General features: G+C 36.1%; 1 protein-coding gene across 2 annotated transcripts in view; it reads right to left on the bottom strand.

Annotated features, from left to right (window-relative positions):
• Nucleotides 1–11,067: 11,067 nt before the first annotated feature.
• Nucleotides 11,068–22,000, bottom strand: part of FAM53B (family with sequence similarity 53 member B) — a 667,335-nt gene continuing 656,402 nt past the window's right edge. For both annotated transcript variants that reach the window (XM_044056602.1, XM_044056601.1), the window contains exon 5: nucleotides 11,068–11,812. In XM_044056602.1, coding sequence (XP_043912537.1) covers nucleotides 11,480–11,812 — 333 coding nt within the window. In that variant the 3' untranslated portion in view covers nucleotides 11,068–11,479. The remainder of the gene's footprint in view (nucleotides 11,813–22,000) is intronic.

Raw genomic sequence — 22,000 nt, 5'->3', positions numbered from 1 at the left:
TTCGCAAAGGCTCTCAATCTACTCTTCCTATAGAAATGCTTTGGCATTTTTCATTGGTCAAAGCATGATTGATCAGTTGAACAAAGGTGAATGGAAAGAATATCACAGGACTGAAGTTCATGAATCATGCACGAATCAAATTACATAGTTGGTGCCCACGGGCTTATAAGTGATTCTAATGTTTCCTTTCGGAAATTGAACCCTTTTTTACAATAAAAGATTTTTAAAGCATCTGTTAGTTATTTTTGAATGGCTTATTGAGCAGAAATGTTTCCATATGGCAGAAAGTTGCTCAAAATTGAAGTGCACTTTTCACGATTACATCTATCTATTTTTTTTAGCAACTAGGAGAGCTTGGGTGAGATGTCCACTTGCCCTAGATGCCAATTTACCCCAACCTTAAGCAACAACTTTTGTGTCTTGGATAAATTCACAGACTTAATCTGGTTAAATAAGAGGTACCACATCATTTTATTTAAAGTACATAAGGGTTATATTATTATTATGACAGCTAGTAAGTAGGGCAGAACCAACTCAAATGTCACAATGATGGGAGAAGGGATGTAGAAACTGTTATGTTATTTTTGTTTTACTTGGATCACTTGTCTCTGTACATAATTAAGGATTTTTGACTGGAAACAGACTGTCAACCCTGCTTGAATTACTTTTGAGTACTTAGTAATTCTGTATAATATTTCAAATTTTATTTATTTATTTATTTTTTTACTTAGGACAAGTTTAAGTTTGCTGCTTTTACTACCATTATCTGATCTGATTAATATACAGTGATTAACTAGATATATATGGACTGAAAATCTTCCACACAGAGACATTTCTTACACTGTTTTAATTTTCATGGATAAAGATTGTCGGCACCTTTCTAGTTGAATAATATGCTTGGATTTGTGCATACCAAAGGGGATATTGTATTAAATGATGGATCTTATCCACTTTGTATGTTAATCCACTTTGTATGTTAATCATTTTTTGTGCCAATATAATGTCAGCTAGTTTGTGCAGCTCTTGGATAATGTCCACAAAACTCACAAATACTTGGTGACCACACAGTTGTTTCCAAAGAGCTTGGCTTGAATCTAATAGAATTCAAGCACAAGATAAGCAATTCAGGTAGTTTCTGACTGTGATGCTACTGTATGTTCATATCATTTTTTACATTTTATTGCACTTTATCAGTGTAAAGTGCATTTGCATTTCACTGACGTCAATACTACTGCACTGCTGAGTGAATTTTATGTGTTTCCTCATTTAGTCAGTTGCTTGTAGCTTAATTCCTTACTTTGTGCATTTATCAAGTTTTCTTTACCTGTATAAAGTCAGCCTGTTTGCAAAATGTACTAAACATGCAGCACATTTTAACACTTTCAGCAACATTCTGACTAAATTAAAAAGGCCTATATATCCATGACTATGAACTCTCTGACTATCTCTGCAGTCAGCTTGGTGGATATGGACATCCTAAGGCAACGTAGCAGTTGCCTTATGTTTACTGACAACCAACTAATTCTTAAACAAGGTATGTAATTACTGATAAGGTATGTAATTACACAATATTACTGGAGTCAAAGTTTCTGCATATAAGCACCGATACCAAACAGGTTGTCAGTAATGCACACAAACTACACTAATGACACAGAGTATGGATCAGACACATAGACCCACAAATGCTGATTTTCTTAAATGTAATCTTCCTAAGCCACACATCCCTCACATACATTGCATGTACAACAAATATCCTCAGCAGCCCCAAAAGTACTGCACCAATACAACACCCACCACAACACATACAGCCAATGTCACCATAAGACAATCCACTACACAATCCAATATTTTGGTCAAAGGAGACTCAAAACACACATGTCTTACTTTTCAGGCTGAGTAAGGAGAAAGCCACAGTCAGTTGCCTATAAGGGGTCAGGATCGACCAGATCAGATATGCACTCAGGGTATTGGATCAGAAGTACTAGTATGACTCAGTCATAATCCATGTGGGTGTAACTGACCTAAGATGTACCATCCTGCACTATATGAAAAGCAACATGTTAGATTATGGGTCCCAGAGTGGTATAGCAGTGAGAAGCATTCTATCTGCTCCAAGGATGATGCCACAATATGAAGAGAAGATGATTGAATTTAATAGTTTTTGGTGTAACTCAAAGGGTGTACAATATTTGTTAACTTGGGAGGATATGGTCAACAGACCATGCTGCCTTGTCAGGGATGCTATGTAACTGTTCCCTCCAGACTTTCCAGTATTGTGTAACATATTGTCTTCCCCCATTGTGCCTTTTTCAGGCAATGCTAAACTGACAAACCATTTGACATAGCAAAACCAGTCCTAGAAAATCTAAAGGTGTTACTGCTCTAAACAAGAAACTCCACTCCTTCCATGCTCCACTTACCCTAGGAATGCCGATGTTTGTGCAGTTACAGAGACATGGTTTAAATCCATTGAGAACACTCCAGTAGTGCAGGGCAGCAATGCCTTCCACATGTTTAGACCAGCTACTGCACAGTCAGGGACTCAGAGAGGAGGTGTCTTGATTTACATCAAAAGTAAACATACCTCAAGGCTGGTCAAACAGGATGATATGCTTGAGATGTTCCACATTCAAATGACTATAGGCAAAGTCTCATACCATATCCTTGTGAGCTATAGGTCCATCATTATGATCCAGGAAACCCATAACACATACTTAAATTTCCTACAGACACACACCACTCAACTGAGTACCATATTTATGTATGACTTTAAACTGGGAATCATATATAACCCCAAACTTTTAGGTCCAGAGATTCCTGGATTTTGGCACACAAAGCGCCTGGACCAGAAAGTCTATGCACCCACTATGGGCATGAACATACTGGATCTGGTCCTCAACAACATGGTAGAAAGCTGTATCCCCATAATGCAATGCCCTCTCTAGATACACTACCTCATCTGCCAAAGATCCTTGAGAGCTGGGCACCTGAAGGTGTCAGACTGCCTTAGCTAATCTGGCCATCGCACCAGCACTAGGCCTGGTTTCTTTAAAAAGTATAGAGTGAATCTGTGCTGTTTCAATTAAATGTTGCAGCTCTGTGTAGTATTACCAGTGAACAGACTACAGCTGACATTTTCATTAACTGTCAATGAATTGTCAACTGGGTTCATGAGTTTTTCATAACCAGACTTATTAATGTCAAATTCATTGCCATATTCTCCAACTAGACCACTGTTAGCTGTGAGGATGCAGTGAATTGTGTATGGGATCACCTGTAGCTTTGCAGTGAAAATGATCCAGATGATGTCCACCATGCTACAGGGTTTTTTTTTTTTTGGAGTTACTGTTATTACCTGTATTACTGCATGTTGCATCAGTTAACTTTATTTCACATTTCTGTAGAGTTTTACCAGCTATTTGCCATGTGATTATATCACTGATTCCATTATTAGCAGAATGTCAGATCACCACCAGAAATCTTTCCTTCCATCTCAATGTTGTTGTTCAGACAAAAAAAAAAAAAAACCCTGATTGCCACGACATATTTGACTTCTTCAGTGCTAAAACCACTAATTGAACCTGGGTCATCTGAGTTACAGTCAGTGCTTCATACCTCTATGCCACAGAGGTCATGCTTTAACCATAAACAAATTAAAAATCTATCAGTTTTTGTTTCTTGCAGCTCAAACACTCTCTTCCTAAATAACTATTCCCACATATTTTAAAAGATCTGAGCTGGCATGCAGTAATAAATCCCAGTTATAACAGCCCACGGATGCATGTGTTTCAAATAGAAAAATGATTGCACATTCATTAATGTGTGTTTCTTTTCTTTACTTATCTAACTAAATCAATAGAGATGACAGATTCAGGATAAAGTGTCTGCAGAACAGAAAGGCTTTGATAATTTTGTTTACTGTACAAGCATTGCTCAACACTTTTGAAGAGTACTTAACATGCCTTGACGGCTATGTCCAGCTAAACACCTTTTATACACATTCCACAGCATAATTGTCAGGGTCCCATGGCAATGAAAGAATGACACAGACAGCAATGTTGAGGAACAAGGTTTTGAACCAGAAAGCTTTATTTACACAGTACAAGTAATAAGCAAGTTCCTGAGACACAAAGCTGCTCTAGTGCAATGAAATCACTGACAGTAAAAATCAATGGGAGTCTTCATGTGAACAAATAGTAGTCTGTGGAATATTATTTGTACTCAGATACAGTTTACAGGTTAAACACTTTCTACGCATTGGAAGGTTTTGCATTTGTGTGCTTAACAGAGAAAAGTAATTCTACATTTTACTAGAAGGTTCCATTCAGAAGGCTTTGGGGCCATAAATCTTTTACATTTTATAAAGTATCTAGTATGTAATGTTATAATCTCAGAAGTATTATACAGACTTTTGTACTCCTATTGTTTTTTATACAATAACTCTGACAAAGTCACAGTAACATAATTTTACTCTCTCATATATGAATATCTGTCTATATACTTCAGCACTAGTAAAATATATGAAAAGGGCAAACCTTCCTGTCTTTCAGAAACCTTTAGCAGCAACTTATTTTCTTAAAGCGGACTAAACCTGCAAGTGCAGTAACGAGAAAGCCCCTTCAAACCGAGCTATGCAGAACATTTCTCAGTATCAGAAGATGCAGAATTATTTTAAATAACCTGCATCACCTTCATTTACATACAACTTCTCCACAAGAAATAACTACAACAAAAACATGTTTTACATACTATATCCATGACTTTTGAAACATTTCTGAAGTGTGGCAGTCCACATATTTTAAGTATTCTGTAGACATTTCACAGTCAGTGTATTTAGATATATTTTACTGTGTTGAAAAAGTACATAAAATGTGACAGTTTCACAAAGCTTATCAAACATTTATAATTATCGCAACGGAAAACAAAGTGAAGAAATGTTGTGCAGGATGACTACCAAACGAACAGTGCTATCACAAATTATAAAATGGGTAAAGACAGCAAAGAAATTCAACTTGTTAACAGAATTTCTCAGCAGTGTCTTTTTTTTTACTGGTGATGTGTTAAATTATAAGTGCATATTACCTGAGTTGGCATTATAAAAATGATCCCTGCACCACTGAGAAAACAACCTAAAATTAATTTGGCTACCACTGGCTTCCTATCCCCCCAAAGGCACGACATTTACTATTACTATTGCAAAATATTTAAGCAAAATTACTGCTGCCCCTCCTAGTTTTATCTTCTTTACATACCATTGGTAGTTTTCAGCTTACATGCCACAGTTATGCAGATGGCCTTGCTGCTCCAGCAGAGTAACATTAAACTTCTGGTATGCCCATTAGCTTTCGCCGCTCATATTCTTTTCTTATCTTTTTCGCTGATTCTAAGCTTCACTCTGGTATTTTTTTAAAATAATTTTTAAATAAAAATCAACTGGTTAACTGAGTTATCCTGCTGTAGTTTATCAAACAGTGGCACTATTTCCAGTTGTAGGAACTACTTTGTGCCACATTATTTAAACATGCATTTGTCAATTTTTGAGAAATATCCAGCACTTCTCCACAAACACCTATTTTATTAGCTCAGAAAGTACATGTCAGTGAGTGGGTTCTACTGTGACAAATGTGTTTTTTGTGAACCACTGTTACCTACCATCTGGTGGCTACATGGATCATTATACCTGCAGATGTACATTTGGCAGACTGTAGCCCACATCCTGTCATGTGACTTTGCTAACAATACTGTCTTCCTGAACTAAACAAATCAAGTTCAGGAGGCAAAATTTGCTAAATTATTGCTGTGTGTGTCTAAGAAATATGTATTTTGATTTCCATCTGGGCACACCTGTCCAGATAAATAATAGTACTCTTCAACATGTTCCACTATATTTGTCCTGCATAAAAATATTGCTAACTGTATCTACATATTGAAAATTAAAGTAATAACTTTTGTATTTTTTGAAATCTGTTGACTGTGTAATGTAATCCTACATCCTTCAGAAAAATTAGCTTATAATATATTGAGTTATGGAAAGTTCAAAGGGAAGACTATGAATACTCACAATATGATTTTTTTCTTTTTTCCAATAAATGCCCAGAGATCTTCTGCTACAAGAAAATACAAGTTTAAGGCTGCTGCTTAATAAGCAAATGTAGATACTATACAACACAGGATGCAGTGAGCATTTGTCTGCTTGTACTTTCTTTAATATATATGAACTTTAGCAGTACACATGCTGTTTGTGGTTCACAAATAAGGCAAATGGGTTGTATGGCATTGTAAACGCTATGGCTGTGCCACTAAGACACCTTCTACTAGTAATGTTACATTCAGCGCCTGGGTCCAATGCTAACATTCCAGACATACAGCCTCTTTTGTGCTGATTGCAAAAGCCCTTAAATCTTAAGACTGAAATTCTGCTGTAGAATCAAAGATGCATCACCCAGCAAAGAAAAAAAGGAAGATGCACTGATTTTTTTCTGTTTTTCTAGCAAGACATACATGTGCTACACAGAAACAACATTATGTAGTTTCAATAATAATGAAGTTGGCTTTGTTTGATCAGTCCCATTTTGCTAACCAGTGGATCTCCAAACGTACTTTTAGAATATGCAATCCACTGGTTTTAGATAAAGTCAGTTCACCCTTTGCAACTTGGAACAAAAACTTGCAGGCTAAATATGTGCACAACATAACATACCAGCAGTAAAACTGATGCAGAATGTACATAAAAGTTTTCAATGCTTTGTAGATTTTTCCCTAACATCCAAAATATCAAAAGCATATCTATACACATTTGAAACACATTTATAATTCTGCTACAGAACAATATTCCCTCAATTACAGAAAATGATACATGTTTTTATGAACCAATGGCAGATCTATATAAGCATAATGTATAGATAATGCAAAATTTCACAAATGATGTCATAATTTGAACATTTTGTGTAGCCAAGATACTAAACTAAACATTTTCCATTACAACAATACCACCCATCATCATCAGTTCATAGTTTTAAGAATTATAACACTGGAGTCGAATTCTTAAATGTATTATGGAGGTAAATACCTAGCATGCACACTTCACAGAACTGGTTCACATTACCAGTTTCTAGAAACAGAACACTCTTTTCCTTATCTATCATGATTTACAAGTGGAACTGAATTCATTTCAGCTTAATAGATTGATGATCTTTAAAGTTCTGACTGAAATTATTCTATGCCATTTGCAGGGCATAATGAAGGTTTGGCAAGAAATCTTCTATCTTCAGTAACTGAATGAGGAATTGATAAACTACATATATGGACTTCTTGGATACATCCCTGAGGACACCGGTAGATTACTGCACTGCCATGAGGTGCCCTTTCTGGCTCATATGGCTGGAAGACATAATAGGATAGTTTGAAAAGAATATGAGCTTAAATATTATTATAGTTTACTGATGACTGGGAGTTAAGTTTTGGTTCTATATTTTGACATTTTTTAAAATGTTGTTGAACATTTGTGCACTTCTTAATTCTGTATCAAGCTATGCTTTCTAAATGTGCTTACATTATCATGTTATATCAACATTTCTTTGCGTAAAGCAACTAAAAGATATATACTGAGTCTACTTGGAGAAATGAGGTGCCTGAACATTTATTTGTGCCAGACACTATGGAAGTCATTGCCTCATAAGGTACAGGAAATTAGACTGTTAAGGTTTCATCATTATATATTCCAAAAATTTTTTAATCTGCTTTCATGGACTAAGTTATTCTAAACTTGTCTGTAAGCTTCCATTCTCTGTATATAGTTCCAAAATGTTTTAGCAAAATACAACATAGCAAAATTCACCAATTTAACAGTATTATTATGACAGGTAAACTACTTGCATCTATAAACATATTTGAATAAAATAAAGTAAGAATTCTTTCAGGACGGTAAGTCCCCTGTTCACTCCCACTTCCCTTTACTTAATACATAGTGATACTGGGATTAGTAAATCTCAGACGGAGACAAAGAGTGTGAGAACATTTTGAAGTATGCATTTGTGCTCTACTCTTTCTCCGAAATTAAGTGATACCAGATACAGGTGGGGGCATTGTCTATTGTGTGACATAGAGGATGAAGCCCAAACTATTACAAAACAGTAGTAGTTTACATTATTTTATTTACAGTTGTGTTAGCCTTCACATTGTTTTTTTATATGTGGCACAATGAATAGGAGAAAAGTGGCATAATTATACATTATGTGGTCTTACATTGGCAGAGGGACATAAACAAAAGGAAAATTGCATTTTAAGCTACCAGAAGGATCTCTTGACTGTGTCATAATAAGACCTACGCTACAGAGATGGACAAGGCCACTGTTATGGGAGTGAACAAAGTCTTGTGGTTCATGAAACTGACCACTCACATTGATTAAGATTTCACTGGTAACCTTCTTGACAAATGCATGCACGCTGGATGTTAGTGGCAATAATGGAGTGAACTTTGAAATGCATAAAACCTTTAAGGTACACTATGCTGCTAGAATGCTCCTTCTCAGCCTAAGTGACATTGCTCATTAGATTTCAGTTGTTGACCCTGCAATGGAATGTAAACACAAATGAAAGACATCCTTGCATAATACTTTTACTAAATGAATATTTTCACTACTGTAAATGTCTGTGTAGACTCACTGCAAAGACCACAGTCTATAGTTAACATTTTAACAATCTTCCCTATATTTCTACATTGTTATTGTATATTGTGCAAAAAGGGGTCTGTAATCCATCAATGGAATTAAAAAAGAGATACAAGTTAAAGAAACATTCCGGATTGCTGTGATAACATGCTGTTGTTTATAGACACAAGGCCATTGATGATTTAAGCAATAACCCATGCCTGGGTGTGGGTAATGCTAGATTTACCCACATCTGGCGTGGTTTGGTAACGAGGGTGAAGCCCGAGTGGCCAAACAAAGACAACCGTGGCTAAATCCAGCATTACCCACACCCAGAAGTGGGTTATTGCTATTATACAATGACATTATTTAAGAAAAAAAATTCTTAGTTTTCTTAAATAATGGCATTGTATAATATCTCCTTGCTGCCCTTCCGCAGCTGTCTGGTATTCTGCGGCAGTTCTGATGTACTGCACATGCGTACGCTTATGCAGTACATCAAAGCTGTGGGTGGAAGCAATGGAGAAAGCAAGATCTCCGTTGCTTTTTAGAAAGTGTCTTGCTATGTTGAAGGACTTTAACATAGTGAGACAGCTTTAATAAAAGCAACGGAGAAAGTTCCGTTGCTTTTTAAATGCTGTCTCGCTATGTTAAACTCCTTTAACATAGCGAGACACTTTCTAAAAATCAACGGAGATCTTGCTTTCTCCGTTGCTTTAGAAAGTGTCTCGCTATGTTAAAGGAGTTTAACATAGCGAGACAGCTTTAAAAAAAGCAACGGAGATCTTCCTTTCTACGTTGCTTTTTTTTAAAGCTGTCTCACTATGTTAAACTCCTTTAACATAGTAAGACACTTTCTGAAAAGCAATGGAGATCTTGCTTTCTCCATTGCTGTAAGAAAAAAAAAAAAAAAAGACATACTAATGGAAAAAGTCCGGGCGACCGGACCTTTTTCCATTAGTATAAGTCTGATTTACAACGTGCATGCTGACCAATCAGCGTGCATGTTTTGGAATATTAATGGGGGGGGGGGGGTCGTTGTATAATTTAGAATACAAACTCTCTGAAAATTAATTTCTAAGTCATCTAATGTTTAGCTCTTTTGGGAGTAAGAGACAGGTGCTCATTTCATATTTATGTGTGATACAGAAGAAACAATCTCCGTGGCCCCAGTTACTTCTTTAAAAAGACTTGCATGACTTTTCTGCTGCCAAAATATAATGCTCAATACATTTTATGAAAAAAAGAGCAAAAACTGATTTTTACAAATGTGGGAAGTTTGGCATAAATATTTTAGTCATAATATGATACAAATAATTTATTGCAGTATTTTTCATGAATGATAGTGTTGTAGAATAAGCTTTTTGGCCTTTGCAGAAGATTTATTAGGGCTCTGCATATCTAACTATAGTATGACATGCATAGAAATAGTTATTAATAGGTTCCACAATTATCATTTCAATGGATTATGAACAGCAGAGCTTCAAATTGTTGTAACGGTGATCCTGTAGTGATAAGTACTTAGGAAACCAGACTGCTTTATGAAAAATAAAGCAATAATGCAATTTACTTGACATAAGAACCCAGCCAAGCAGTCTTGTGTGAAAAAAAGAAAGAAAAAAAATGCTTTAAAAAAATTCTTTGCTATAGAATGTTCCACACGGTGAGAGCATGTAAGCAAGTTACATGTTTGTCTGTATCATAGAACATCTTTGCTGATTAATTACCTTAGCATCTAGCATTCACGTCTTTACTGCAACAAGTAGAAATCTATACCACTTCCATATAATTCTAAAGTAAGAGGGGAAATGAACAACAGAAAGATTTGGACTTCATGTGATCATAGGAGCTGAAAGATTACATTTTACACCATGCAGTCCTTAATGCAAACAGACAGGCTGCCATTCAAGCTCTGAGTAGATAAACTTCACTGCAGCTTGTAGCACAAGTTGTTCCATAACCTGAAAACAAAAGTAAACTACACAGTGTGATGTACCTAATCCCCCCCCCCAAAGTGTTCCTAAGACTGTTTTATCACAGTTTAATGAAAGTGAATATGAAGAAATAACACAGCTAGCACTGACAAGAAACAAAAAGCAATAATCTCTTAGGATTTGTTCTTTAATATTGAGAGCAAACTCATCAAAAATTGATTTTGTAAAGTATACCCCTACAGATCCCTACAGAATTTGCCTGTATTTATTTGGACACCCAAGGTCTGGACTTATGGAGGGTCTCAACTATCACCATTATCTACCTGATATGAACTTCTAACAACATCTGTTTCCTAGGCAAAGAGGCAAATTTGATGAAACTGGAATACTTGCCTTTAGTAATCAGGCCAACCATTTTGATTAGTCTGACTGCACAAACACCTGACTACAAATGATAATGACATAAATAACCAAGGATTGATGACTCTTTTTTTATAACTGGCTTCCAGTTTTTTTTAAATCACAGCACTTCTGTTTGACAATTTAAAAAAGGTGATCCAATGCCTTATAACTGCAAAAGCTTAATACATCAGTTGTGAAATAGTATCATTATGCATATTTGACTGTTTTTCCTCACAAACTTTTTTTTTTAGCTGCAATGTATCCAGGCTGTTCAGAAACCCTACTGGTTTCAAGAAACATTAACACAAGCAGAATGACAACTCTATAGAATCCAGCGAAGTGGACAGAAAGTGGTACTGTATGTTCTTCTGGACCTGCTTCGTACAGCACGCTACCTGCGCTTACTGTGCACTGATGCACCTACTACACAGCTGAAGCACTCTTACATGTGCTAATTAATACGATGTTTCTGTACCCAAACGCCACAGTCTTCTTTCAATTTCTTTCTATTTGTTCAATGTCCAGCTCATCGTCCAACTCATTTTTATTTTTCCACGAAGGAGTTTCATTGTTCTCTTTGTACTTTTCACGTGTTACGCAGAAGCCAGCTTCTTCACACCCTGTGCATTCGTTGCCAAGTATGGAATCTTCAGAAATCTGTGGGTGCTGCAGAACAGGGCTGCTAGCAGGGGTTATGCCTGGTAGAATATCAGCTTCATTATCTGTAGTCGTCCATTTGTTCCTGTCAGTAAAACTGAGTGAAACTAGATTTTGTGGGCTGCACTCATCTCCAGAGATACCAAGGCAGGTAAGGCTATGGAAGTTTCTCTGAAATAAAATGAGAAATGTTCATTACTTTGCCATACCTAATAAATTCATAAACTGATATAGTCACTGATTTACTTTAAGAAAATAATAAAGATTTCTAAAGTAATAACTACAGCTTTAATTTCCTAATCTGGCATAGCAACTGGATGGTTTGGCCAAAGTATCACATTTCTGTTAGATACCACACTGGCCTATCTACATTTAAAATGATCAAATGAATACATCTGCACTTTTTGTTCAAAGTCTGTGTTTATAAAACTGCAAAAGGTCTTGTTTGTGTTTTGAGGCACATATGAAAGGAATATACTTACCATATCAACATGATCCAGCAAGCAAGAAGGCCCACTATTGAAGGTATCTATGGAACTTAATTGTTTGATATCTACAAGCTCTTCATAATTTTTAGCACCTCATATTTGCGGATGTATCTCTGATGACTCCCTACAATATGCATTTATTTATATCTATTAGCTGAGCTAAAAACCCATTTTCAGTAGAGGCTTGGGGAGAAAACACCACAGTTATACAACACAGGTAACAAAAACACCACAGTTATACAACACAGGTAACAAAAACAATCAACTGTATATGGGCATTCGAGTGCATGAAAAAAACAATGTAAAACTTAAGTAATAAAGGTTACAATTAAATATTAATAGTACATGGCAACAGTTAAATATATATTTAAAAATGTAGATAGTACTGTGGTTAAAAAAGGTACAGGAATGGAGAGGAAGCACTATGATGGCTAAGGATTGGTGATTGGATGGATGAAGATGGACTATAGCTTCAATGACAGGTCCATGTGCAAATTAAGTAGGTTTTTAGATTGTACAGAAATATTTTATGTTTTTTTTCCTGTCTTAGATCTGTGGGAATGGGAGTTTAAAAGAGTCAACAAAGTGGTTGTTTCATTTGATGTCTTTCATGAAAACAGATTCCACTATGTGCCAATACTGCATGTTTAATGTGGAGGGGTATCTGTGGGTGCATGGGGAATGGGAGAGTATGCAACAATCACCTCAACCTTTACTGCTCATCCTGCCCCAGTCCTTTCTCAGAAATGGGGGAAAGGCAAGTGAAGTACATTACCTAGCACATTTCAACCACCAAGTCTTTGTCAAGGGACAACACGTGCCCGCCTGCTTACCTGCCTAAAATGAGCAGGCTGATTATAAATAGTCATGGTCAGCCCATTTTCCATGTGAGCCGCATGATGCTCTGTGACTTTTTTTTTTGTAGTTTTACAACTTGAATTGTTAGACAAGCTTTGCTTATGAACCAAAATGCAGCTGCTATTTGATGATAAGGCTACCGTGAGACTAAACATCGATACACTATTTGATAATACTACAGTGAGACTAAATATTGATACATTACGTGACATTACATTCTGCAGTGCATCATTTTATTGCTGCTATCATTCATAGTGACACTGTAGGTTTGGATTTTGCTCTTACTCATGACGTCGCTTTTAGGAAAGTCAGTTATGTAGCTAGAATTAGTTACAGGACAGCGCAAAGTAACAACTAACATATTGTGCAGATTACCTGCATACTAGCAGCTATCATCCATAACACTGTCTTCAACCGCTCATGGAAAGTCCACAGAAAGAAGAACTTGTACATTAGGGATCTTATTTTCTAAACAAGATTCAAAATATCAGTCAGATGTTTATTAACAGCAGTTTTAGGAATCTAGACTGGCAAGACAAAAACTCTAATCTCAAAAGACAGACCGCAGTAAGCGTTAATTTAGTTAGAAATTTCATTTTAATTCATTAGGCCAAATTTACTTTGTAACTCAGTGTAAAAGTACTACCTAATAAAAAGTGAGTACTCTAAAGATAAAACAAATACAGAGTTCTTATACCCATGGGAAAATCTTAACTGATTTTCGTGCACATAGTTATTTTCCTTGATAAACATAGTGGATCTATTTTCGTATTACTTGCATGAAAGCTCATGATGACCAAATTACTTGTTTAAAGGCAACAATATTGTAACAAGTAAATGAGTGAGAATATGACAGCAAACTTAAGTATAATATGTTGGTGTTACAAAAAGGTTACTTTAAGATCTGGAGGCCTGACTGCTTAATTGTATATGATTTCTCAATTACACCTTATTTCTATTGGTTACCTATGTTTTGAATTAGAGTGTAGAGAAACTGGTTTTTCTTTTACTTTAGTGTACTCTGAGACTGAAGGCCTATCCATGGTGCTAGAAGAACTTAAATGTTTTTAATAATGTAAGTTTCCTTCCCAGACATTTGTTGTACTTCAAACTTTATGTATTTATTTATTTTTTTTAGTTTGGTGTTTGCCAGAAAATAGTTTACAACCTTATTTAGAGGGAAATAGTCTTAGCATGTGGACCTGCATGGTGTTACAATGTCACATTCTAACTATGCGGGCTTGGGTGGGGTGGTTACTGTGAAAGATTCTAAACCAACATTCTTACAACATTGCTCACATTATGGGTACACACCCACACTCACACCACACACCCACACCCAGAAACCCCTCAAAGGCCTGTCTTAAATCGACTTTATTTTAATGTTTGCATCTTAGCATCGCATAGTATTTAGCCCAAACTTCAGCCCATTTTACAATCATGTTAGAAACACTTAAAACTATAATAATAATAATAATAAAGATAAAGATAATTACAAAGAGTAGCACATTCTCAACATGCTGGTTTAGGAACTGTTACAGCATGTGGATATAGATATGCAGAGAAGATTCCGACAATTAAGTAATGGTTAAAACAATGAAGTGGAACACAAACAGATGGAGATCTAGACAGGTTTGAGATATAAATGGAGCAGAAGACCTAATGTTGATTAATTTGTTTAAGTATGCAATCACTAGAATGATAAGGACCAAGAAAAAGTAAAGGACAGTGAATACTACAAGAGGCAGAACTGGCATAGGTTCAAAGGTTAGTACTAGGCTATCTGCCCTTGTGAGCCATTTTAAGCCTAGCCAATTATCCCCTGTGAGACTCAAACCCTGCACCTTGTGTTTGTAAGGCAAATACCTTAACCATTAGGCCACCATCCCAACCCTTGTGTCGGACAAACTACTAATTGCAAACAGTGATGCAGGATTACACTTGGAATAAAAAACAGGCTAGTCAGATAACCACAGACATGCATCTGAATGAATATCTCTGTTCAGTTACCAAAACTGTTAATTCACTTATTTTTCATTTGCAAAACAAACTAGTTTTGAAATAACCGGGATAGCAGAGCAACATTTCAAAATAACTGTCAGATGGTTTCATGAGCTCTTATAGTACTTTATTTTATTTTGCTTGAAATTTTAGTTAGAGCACATTAAACATATTTAACATGAGAAATTATTTATTTTTTGTACAATTTCACTACTTGCAGAGGCCAAGATTACAATGCAGTGCACGCATTTTCAGGCAACACACTTTAGCCAGACTAGCTGTTTTGCAAATCTATTTTTCATGCTGATTTTCCTTTATTAATCCCTGAAGTCTACTTACTAAACTGGAACACACTTGGGCTTAGAGCAAACTAAGAATTCAGTTCAAAAATTAGAGCTGCAGCTGGTTTGCATATTCCAGACAACTAAAGCAGATACCTTAAGTGTCAAAACTCCACTCAGAAAACTTTGCAGGCATAGTAGTTTTGTTATTTCAAAACAGTGCTTTTATAGTGCTTATTTTCGAAATATGTGTTCAACCTCCAAAAAGAATGCCACACCTCCACTTGATAATTACAATTCCAAATGATAAATTCTGAAATTAGTTTAAAACACAGGTGTGCGCGCACACACACACAACACTTATACTGCTCTATGATCAGATATACATATTCACTCTCTATTGTCTAACGTTTCTAATGTACAGCATGAAGCATTCCATTATAAATTAAACAGGAAAACAGACTACTTAAAAGAAGAGGATAGAAACAGACAAAAAAAATTTAGTATTAAAAAATACTGTAAAGAATTTAAAAAACTGAAGTTGAATTATAAGTGCAATGTGCAACAACACACTGTTACTCGTCCTTCTCTAACACACAAGACAAGTAGGAGGAGGGTTTATTTAGATGCTTTATTACATAGAAACATCACAATGGATAGCATTATCATAAAGTACAAATTAACTAGTTAAACATACATACATGCTTATATCTCAACAGCTTACTACAAAATGGCAGTCAGACTTGCACATGCTCAGTATTTGTACACTTGTGCAAGCCCTTGGGTAGCTTCTTAATGGTACATACACACATACTGATCTGCATCCTCCCTCTTAAAAAGATTGCCCTTTGAGAAAACAATATTTGAGTTAGACATGTGCTACTATACACAATAGAAACAAAACACAATGTTCATGTCCAAGTTGCTTCATATCTGCTACAGGGATTTGAGATGCGACCATATCTCGTAATGTAACAGTGTGGACCAAATTCAGCAAAAGGGATAGTCTGCATTGTACAACTCATATCAAAATTTTCTGGATTTGCCATAGGAATGGGAATGTCCTCTGGAACTTCCTCAGGTTGGAACACCAGACAACTCACTCTGAGAGTCTTTCTCACAGGCTATGTGCTGTGGTATAGGCTCAGACACTGGTCTCAAATGCTTCTGAATCTGTCTACAACTGCCCCTTGTGATTCCACAATGTATGATCTTGGCTCTGGACCAACATTCTTCATTACACCAATCCGATCATAACTTTGGATGCCTGCATCCTTACCACTTCTCCCTCTCATAATGGATTGAGCGGTTTGCTGGTTTTATCGTAGTAGGACTTCTGGGCTAGGCTTTCACTTACCAGTTGTTCTTAACACATGGAACCAACAATTGACTACTAATTGGTAATGTGGTTTTGGTTTGTCTCAACAGAAGTCTCTGAGCAGGTGAACCAAGATGTTTATCACTAGGAACATTTATGAGATTCAAGAGATTCAGGAAAACATAATTATTATCTCATTTTAACTACTCAAAATAACTGTTCTGCACTTTGAACTACACTTTCTGCCAAACCATTTGATTGCAGGTACTCTGGGCTACTTGTGACATGAGTAAAGTCCCATTCTTCAGCAAATCTTTTGAACTGTTGGCTTGTAAACTGCGTGCCATTGTCAGAAATATACATATACCATGTACAGCAAAAGTATGCTTCATCTTAGTAATGACTGCACTGGATGTTAGGTTAGGAAGTAGGTCAATCCCGAACCAATTGGAGTAAGAGTCTACTAACACCAAATAATGCTGACCATTCCACTTGAAGATAGTGGTGGCTACTGTAGACCAAGGTAGTTCCAGAATTTGGTTAAACTGAAGTGGTTCCTTCTGTTGATGATGTTTTGCAATATTACACACTGAACATGATAAAAGTGCTCTCTTAGTGTCTTGTGACACAGAAGGCCAAAATACTACACCTCTCACCCTTCTTTTGGTAGAATCTACTCCTGGGTAACCATGATGCAAGGTAGTAATGTACTCTTGTTGCAAGGACTTTGGAACAATTATTTTTGGACCTTTCAAATGATACCTTTGTAGACAAAATCTCAGATGTACCATAAACATAATCATGGAACTTCAAACATGCAAACATAATTGCCAAAAGTTCTTTCTAGATCTGGGCATACTGCATCTCAGTTTGGGCAAGAGGTCCCGATGCACAGGCAATAGATTGATCCTCTTCTAGAATGACTGCACCTAGATGAAATTTTGAAGCATCACAGGAAAGTGTAACTGGTTTGTAAACATCATAGTAGTATCTGAGAGTTGGTGGACTGGCAAGTCCATGTTTCAGGATATGAAATGCTCTTTGGTGTTGCTCTAACCAAGACCAGGACTTGTCAGCTCTCATAATGAATTGAGCGGTTTGCGGGTTTTATCGTAGTAGGACTTCTGAGTTAGGTTTTCACTTACCAGTTGTTCTTAACACATGGAACCAACAATTGACTACTAATTGGTAATGTGATTTTGGTTTGTCTCAACAGAAGTCTCTGAGCAGGTGAACCAAGATGAACATGTCAGCTCTCTAAGCGGTGCTGAAAGTTGGCTCAAGTCTGGAATGAACTTGCCTAGGTATTTGACCATGCCAAAAAACAATTGCAGGGCTTGAATATTGTCTGATGCTGGGATCTCATGAATGGCTGCTTGTTTGAAGGGTCTGGTCATAAGCCAACAAATGACCAACATAAGCAACTTCTTGTAGCCTGAACTTGCATTTGTGTGGATTGAGCTTAAGATTCACTTGACGTGCCCTTTCTAGAACTTTTTCAAGGTTTTTGTCATGTTCTGCTTCATCACAACCTCCTACTAGTACGTCATCTACTACAATAGCACAAGGATACCCAGAAAAAATTTGCTCCATTACTCATTGAAAGACTTCAATTGCAGAATTTATCCCAAATGGCATTGTCAAAAATCTGTACCTGCCAAACAGAGTACTGAATGTAGTGAGCAATGAGGATTTTTTGTCAAGCTGAATTTGTCAAAATGAACTCTGCATCTAAGTAGAAAAAAATAGTGGCATTTGGCATCTAGGCTGTGACTTCTTCAACTGTGTGCATTGGATGATGATTTCTTTTTAGTGCTTTGTTCAAATCCTGTAGATCAATACATTTTCTGATGTCATCTGAGCTTTTCTTGTGAGCTACCAACATGGAAGGTACCCATTCAGTTGGAGTTTTAACTGGACAAATCACACTTTGTCACACCATTTTATCTAACTCAACTTTGACTCTGTCCAGCATGGCTATTGGAACTTTACATGCTGGCCTGATAACTGGACTGACCTATGGATCTAACTTCATGGAGTACACAATTGGAAACTTGCCTAGTTTGTCTCTAAACAGATCAGTATAGATAAAAAAATGTACTGGGCAAAATTAGAGTAGTGGTCTTTTAAGCTAACATGAAGGACTTCCACATTAAATTAAAGCAGCCCCATTTTCAAACTGTCACCTTCACACAGCTTGCCAAATCAAACCTTTCAGCATAACATACTCTAGCAAATGTTTCTGCTGGCATAACAATGCACTTGGAATCTATGTGGGTTTGCATTTATCTGAACAATACAAAATACTTAATTCGTTGCACTTGGAGCTACTGCACTGACTGTTTCATGAAGCACTGACAAAGCATCAACATAAAGAGTAGCCTGTGACCCTATGTAAAAGATTTCGAGTTGATCAACTCATTTCTTAAAATCTTCCCTTTTAATGAAAGAATGTGGGTTTTTTGATTTACAAAATCTTTTGAAATGATTCCATTTTACATTTGTGGCATTGTTGACCAAAAGCTAAACACTTTTCCATTTTAGATTCATGGCTTCCACCACAATTACAACAGTCGGCAATGAAACTGGGTGGGGGCTCATGCTTTGATTTGCTGACTTACTCTTATGCTTCACTGAGACTGTGCGGAATCTGGAATTTGTTGAAAAGTTCTGGCATTTACCAATAAGTGCTGCAGGGACTACCGTTGCTTTCATGTGCTTGGGCCTGTTTCTTTTAACCACATGCTGCATACTAGCAACAGGAGCTTTATCAATGTGCCTTCTGGAGCTGTTCTCATTTATAAGCATACCCGTGTGCCTTTCTGTAAGCTCGTATATCTGACAAATCTCAATGGCCTTATTTAAAGTTAAATCACGGTCACGAAGCAAAATATCTCTCACAGCATCACGTTTTATAACAAGCACCAGTCTGTCCTTTACCAACTCATTGCTTAAATAACTAAATCTGCACATTTTAGCTTTATTTCTCAGGTCAGTTATATACGTTGCAAATGTTTCACCAGGCTTTTTATCCCTTGTGTAAAATAAGTGCCTTTCCATTCTAATATTTGTCTGGGGGTTACACATTTCTCTAAATTTACATTTTAAGCACTCAGGGTCCTCCCTTGACTCAGCTGATGCAACAATCTGACAGTTTTCCCCCTCTCCCGTATAGATAGCAGTTATATAGATAAATGAACGCTCCCTTTCTATGGCCACTGACCCAGCTAAATTAAGTATAATAAATGCCTTTTTATGGTCATCTTTATCAGAAAATGCAGCCTACACAAAAATGTCATAATCTTCCTCAAACACTCTGCAGTTCTCAGCAATATTACTGTCACACAAGTACACTAGGTTTTTTTAAATCCATGTGCCATACCCACAAAGTATACACATAAGCACTCTGAAAATATGGCCTTTCTAATTATATACAAATTATTCTGTGAGCTTGTAATAACATTCAAATGTACAAAAAACTCTTTGAAACACTGTACTTCGTGAAATATGCTTTGTAATGTCTGTATTCTGTGAAATATCTTTACTGTAATACTGTACAAACATGCAAAGACTTTATACACTTCTGATAACTTGGATATGTTTGCTTAATATGAAAAAATACATGCTTTGTGAAAATGCAGTTGTTTCCCCTTATTTTATTTGTGTTATGCAATTTGGACTTTATTTCAAACATTTTCTGTAATAATTCAAATATTTTTATCAATATCGTACATATCGGTTTATGCAAATATCATTTAGAACATTCTGTGTGTCCTGTTTCATATTATGTGGAAAGAAATAGTGCTGAGCAAGTTTTAATACCTGAAATTCGTTTCTGACCTGTTTTGAGAAGTTTGCACATTTTAGGGATGATTCAGTCCTATATATTCCACCAGCCCCAAGCAAGTGCTTTAAGTCATTTTAGCCAAGCTGCCTTTAACTTCATGCCCCTTGGATATGGCATTTCTGACTCTTTGTCCTTTAGACATGCCACTTGTCCTTCTCTAACACATAAGGCAAGCAGGTGGTGCTTTAATACATAGAAATATCAGGATGAACAAACTAGTTAACAAACAGACCATACATTCATACATGCTTACATCTCAACATCTTACTACAAAATGGCAGTCAGACTTGCTTGTGCTCAGTATTTATACACTTGTTCAAACTCTTGAATAGCTTCTTAAAGATACATGCACACATTTTGATATACAACACTGTAGCTTGGGTAATGAGAATGAATGGCCTTTCAAAGTGTGTGGGGGGTGCTTTGACATTACATGTCATTTTAGTATCTTATTTCCCTTATTATGTCCACCCTGTTGAAAAACAGTACACACACACACACACACACACACACATATATATATATATATGTATATATAAATAAAATATACACACACACACATATAGGGATAGATAAGATGGTCACACAGAGATGACCAAGAAAAGGAAAAACTTAGCTGTTTGAAATATACTTACTGATTTTTGACAAGGCTTTATTTTTCAAAAAGTAAAGAAGCAGCTCTGTTTAGATCCTTAGAGTGCTATGCAATAACTGAATCCAGTTTCCCTTTTGACACAGTCTGACTCACTGCAAAAATAATGTATTTATTTGAAAATAATCTATGTAAGCTGATAAAGTGTGCTGTATGATATCAAAAAGGTACTGTATGGTTGGAAAAATCATTTTGAAGTTGCAGCTATAGGATATAAAATTAGAAAAAAAAATCTGCATTTATTTCTTTGGCATGGATGATATTTAAGGCTTTTCAAACTAGAATAAAGAAAATGAGTCTTCAGCTACAGTGATAATATGCATTTAGTGAGGCTTTGAAGAAATAAAAACATTCACTGTGATGGATGAGAAGGTTAAGTACATGTTTAATGGTTGTATGTAATTGTGCCAGTATTGGGTGAAGTTGTAGGATGAGCTCTGTAAATCTTAAAGTATGCTGCTTGTAGTCTTTGTGTATAACATTATCTGAAGAAATATTTCTTCAAGGTGAAGGAAAGTAGGATGAACTATGTTTTTGATGTCAAACTTTAACAAAGATTATAATGCTAAAAGAATATTTTCAGCTTCAACTTAAACTGTATTTAGATATTTTCCCACACAACTCCATTAACATTAAACAGATAAAACGTCAAAATACTTATTAAAACAAGTAAAATAAAATTATAGTGATTTAGTTATCATAATGGAAAATAAACTGGTACATTTGTCTTACTTCATCAAGCACTTTATTAAAAAAGTATTTACTAAACAAGTATATTTTATGTGCCCTCCTAAAACCAGCTAACAACAGACACTCCTGAAGACACCATGGTAGCAAGTTTCACAGGTGTGAAGTTTGGGAAGAGAATGAATGAAACCCAGAAGTTTCATGATGTACCCTGTAACTGCTGATAG

The sequence above is a fragment of the Protopterus annectens genome, chromosome 14.part0 (assembly GCF_019279795.1).
Source record: "Protopterus annectens isolate FY-2018-M chromosome 14.part0, PAN1.0, whole genome shotgun sequence".
NCBI classification, from domain to species: Eukaryota; Metazoa; Chordata; order Ceratodontiformes; family Protopteridae; genus Protopterus; species Protopterus annectens.
This window is presented reverse-complemented; position numbering and strand designations above follow the sequence as displayed.